Consider the following 4395-nt stretch of genomic DNA (forward strand, 5'->3'; position numbering starts at 1 on the left):
GATTAACAAAACCTCCTTATATACTGTTTTCAAATTTTTCACTATTCTACTTTGCTTTTCACCCTTCTAAGATTGATTAAGTGTGTACCAGTCAATAAAGTAAGATATGTGTTAAGGAAATTGACTATAACTTTTAGTGCTTCTCCTCACCATAGGCAAAGGTCAATGACAGAAACCAATCAAACAGTAAATGAATAAAAGCTTACACTTTACCCGTGGTCTCAACGATAGTGTATACACCTTATAAGCCTAATAGTCAGCATATACTCAAATGATTTTTAAAAATCTGTAACCCTTTACAATGAAGAAAATGTTTGTTAAATGTACAAAATCAAAACAAATGTTTAACTTTGTTTAACTAATTGGAGGAATGACTTTTAGATATGCAGATATGTATATTGATATTTAAAGTCAAATATACACATCCACGGCCATTGGGGATTTATTGTCAGGAACATTTATGTATGCTAAGAATTTTTTAATGTTAACCCATTATAAAGTGTCAGGTATATTTGAAAACACATATATTTGTTTATATGTATTTTTATATATGAAATAGATTCTATATATGAACATGTTCAATGTTTCATTTATATGTGTGTGATATACTCATTGCAAAATGTTGTCAGTTGAGTTCCATGATGTACATTTACCTTGTATCGATAAATTTTGCAAAAAAATTTATAGTTTCTTTATAATACTTCTTTTCATTTCAGATTAAACATAGAATAATATGAGGCAATGTTTTAATATTTATAGGGATAAATACAAATATTATTGATATTTTTAAGAATATATGAAGTCACATGAATAAAAATGAATTGAATAATTTCTGACTGATTTTTGTTAACAAAACTGCGATTATATTTAAATGTGTTCTTGAATGCCTTTTAATATGTTTGCTAGTTAACATATATATATATATATATATATATATATATGTATATGTATGTATATATGTATATATATATCATCATCATTATCATTATCATCATCTTTTAACATCCATATTCCATGCTGGCATGGATTGGATAGTTTTAAATAATCCTGTTTTAGCCAAGTTGGACTTTAGCATATGAGGAAACAATCAAGCACTTGAAGGCAATCCTCAATATTCAAGGCTTCGGTCTTGATCATTGATTGGTTCATTAAGCAGGTGATTAAAATTATAGAAAAAATGAAAGATGATAAAAGCCTTTTTAGACTTTAAATACAGAACTGTGTGTCAATCACCTGACTTTCTTGAAATTACTCTTCTATTACATTTCTGATTCAGTTTCTGGATTAATGTGTTTATCAAAATTTATAGGTGCAGGTATGGTTGTGTAGTTAAGAACCATGTGTTTAAAAGTTCAGTTCTATTGCATATACATTGTTGGCTGGTATTCTATACTATAACCTGGGGTAAACAAATACCTTGTGAGTGAACTTCCTTAATGGGAACTGAAGAAGTCTGTCTCTCTCTGTCACATGTGCACACACACACACACACACACACACACACACACACACACACACACACACACACACACACACACATACACACACCCATGTGTGCACACACGTGTGCACGCACACACAGGTATATAGTGGGGTGCAAGTGTACATTTGTATGAGTGAAGTTTGCACTTCTTCTCATCTTGTTTGTTGATTGTAAATAAAAGCACCAGTGTTCATACTGATGGTGTTCTTTACTTGCAATTTACCATGAAAGCATGTTCAGGCTTCTTAATATATCTTGACATGTTTCATGATCTTTGTCAACAAAATGCATATTTAGACTGTCATTTGTTACTAGTTCTCCTCATAACCATGTCTGGGCTTTAGTTGTTCAATAGACTGAGAAGTTATAACTTTGCTTCGAAAGTGTTGAGGTAGGCAGCAAGAAGGGTATCCAGTTGAAGAAAACTCTGACCTAACATAGGCTCAACTAATTTCTGCAGGCATGGAAAAGTAGATGTTAAAATTAAATGATGATGGTATTCTTGTGGATAATTATCTCAGTAAGATACCATTTCTTTCAATAATGCTCGACTTCATTAATCATAACATGGTTTAAGAACATGTAAAAATATTTACTTATGCACAAATTATACAACCTTTAATGCTCTACAATACCCTTCAATGGTTAATCATTTCTGTTGATATATAAAAACTACATAATGATAACAGACAGTCTTTGTAATGAATGGTTACCAAACAATATATCTAATATAGTAAATGACACTTCTTTTTGTATCTTATATAGTGTTGGATGACAGTGTAAATTTTATTGTATGTGTGGCTAATATAAAGTCTGTCCATTATATTTTAAAACACAAAGGAAATTATTATTTAAAAAATTTTCTGCAGATTAACTATTAATATATGGACATTATATAAAACACCACAGGTCATATGAAATACTTTCTTATATAGAAGATTTATTTATATATGTCTATGATGATTATTATTGGTTATAATTTATCCAAATTATTGCTGATGTAAAGCATCAGCTCCTCAACTGAATGAAACGGCTAATCATTTCTTCTTGGGAAAAGAAACAGTGAGAAGTTGAAAATGGAATACCTTCCTAGGGAGACAGAGACAAATTGGTTCCGACCAAGTAAAAAAAATGTAAATGTGTATAAATATATTCTAAAATCAAAATGCTAGTCACAATTGTCAACAAAGTATATTATGGATTTAAAAAATGAATTTAAATATCTCTGATATTTTCTGGTTATTCACTTTTATGAAAATTATAAAATGTATTTTATATGAATAATAAAGATTCTAGTCCTAAAATAGCTATGTATGTTTACAGCTCAAAATATTCAAAGTTATTGTTGACATAATACTTAGTGAAGTCATTTAAAATTTTATGTTTTTTTTCTTTTGACCATATCTTTGAACATATTATTATAAGCTGCGTAAGAATTTAATTACAACTGACATGGCAATACAGGTTTTGATTGATCTGTTTTATGCAGTTTTGATTGATCTGTTTTAGAGCAGTCTTTTTTTATCAATGTTTTAGAAAACTTCTAAAAACAAATATGGTAAGTTGAATTGATCTGTTGCCAATATTGGATATAGTCTCAGATGGTTTCATTATTCCATTGTTCAGTAAAATATTTAGGGCTTTTCTTTCCTAGATGCTTTGATGTTGAAAGACTAAAAAAGATGAATGAAATGTGGTAATCAAACTCCTTCACAAGGGAAATATAAAAAGGAGAATAACATATGTTTTTATACTATTAACCTTAAATTACTTTGTAAATAGAAAATCGAATGAAAAAACTTAAATTCTCAATAATTTTATTTTTGTTTATTTTGCAGACAAGATCATCAGGCCACGAGTCGGAGCAGGAAGAACTGAACGATGTCCAGATCCGCCTGCCCACTATTAATCGGACATCTAGGTCCAGCCTCAATGCTATTGGCAGTACCAACAGTAAATCAAATAATACAGTAACTGTAACAACAGCTATTGTTACCCTTCCAACATCCAGCACTACCTCTGAAGCTGAGTCTCTACGAACTCATAACACTAGTGGTGGGACAATGTCCCCACAGTTAGAAGCTCAGAACCCTAACATTGTGAAAATATCAACCTTGTAAGAGTAAGGAAAAAGTATATCTAAAAGCTAGAGAAAGTTTAAAAACAAAAAACAGACTAAAACATAAGTAAACAAATTAAAACTAAAAATTCAACTAACACTGAAATCTAAACCAAAAGAGTTCTTACACTTTAAAAGATTTTCATGGTGGGGGAAAAAGGAGATATACCTAAATTGGTGTACTCTTCAAATTACATTTGAACTGAATGGAGAAATATGTGTTGTTGAGGATTCTCTTGAAGGAATTGGCAGAACTTCAAAAATCACCAAGGGAGTTGAACTGATTTCGTTTCAGCTTGTCTATCACTTCATCCTGCAACATGAAAAGAATAGTAAGTTCATTCTTCAATGCAGTCTGTGTCAGTGCCAATTGATTGGCAACACCGATTTGTTACAGAATTACGTATTGAAGTAAGCCTTGTGATCGAGGTGTGCAGGGTTCCCTCCCTAAAAAAGAAAAAAAAAAAACAAGACAAACATTGTATGTATAACAGAATAATTACTCTCTGTGTTGGAATTTTAAGAATGGATTCTTGTCAATTTATTTATTTATTTATTTTCACTAAATTCACAAGAAGAAAAAGGAGAAAGAAAGGAAGGGAAAACACGAAGAAAATTTTGAAACAAATTTATGCTTTAAAGTTGGAGACTGTTGATTTGTTAGCTATGAGGCTCTGGATATCCCAGAAAAAATATATAAGCATGTATATATGTGTATATATATGTATATATATATATATACATATATATATATCAATGAATATATATATATGTACATACACAAATATGCATA

The 4395-nt window shown here is 30.1% G+C and overlaps 1 protein-coding gene across 2 annotated transcripts in view; it reads left to right on the forward strand.

The window, feature by feature from the left end:
- The window catches only part of LOC106869372 (potassium voltage-gated channel protein Shal), a 435827-nt gene extending 431748 nt beyond the window's left edge, over positions 1–4079 (forward strand). For both annotated transcript variants that reach the window (XM_052966873.1, XM_052966874.1), the window contains one exon: positions 3322–4079. In XM_052966873.1, coding sequence (XP_052822833.1) covers positions 3322–3603 — 282 coding nt within the window. In that variant the 3' untranslated portion in view covers positions 3604–4079. The remainder of the gene's footprint in view (positions 1–3321) is intronic.
- Positions 4080–4395: the final 316 nt, after the last annotated feature.

This window comes from Octopus bimaculoides, chromosome 4, assembly GCF_001194135.2.
Source record: "Octopus bimaculoides isolate UCB-OBI-ISO-001 chromosome 4, ASM119413v2, whole genome shotgun sequence".
Classification (NCBI taxonomy): Eukaryota; Metazoa; Mollusca; class Cephalopoda; order Octopoda; family Octopodidae; genus Octopus; species Octopus bimaculoides.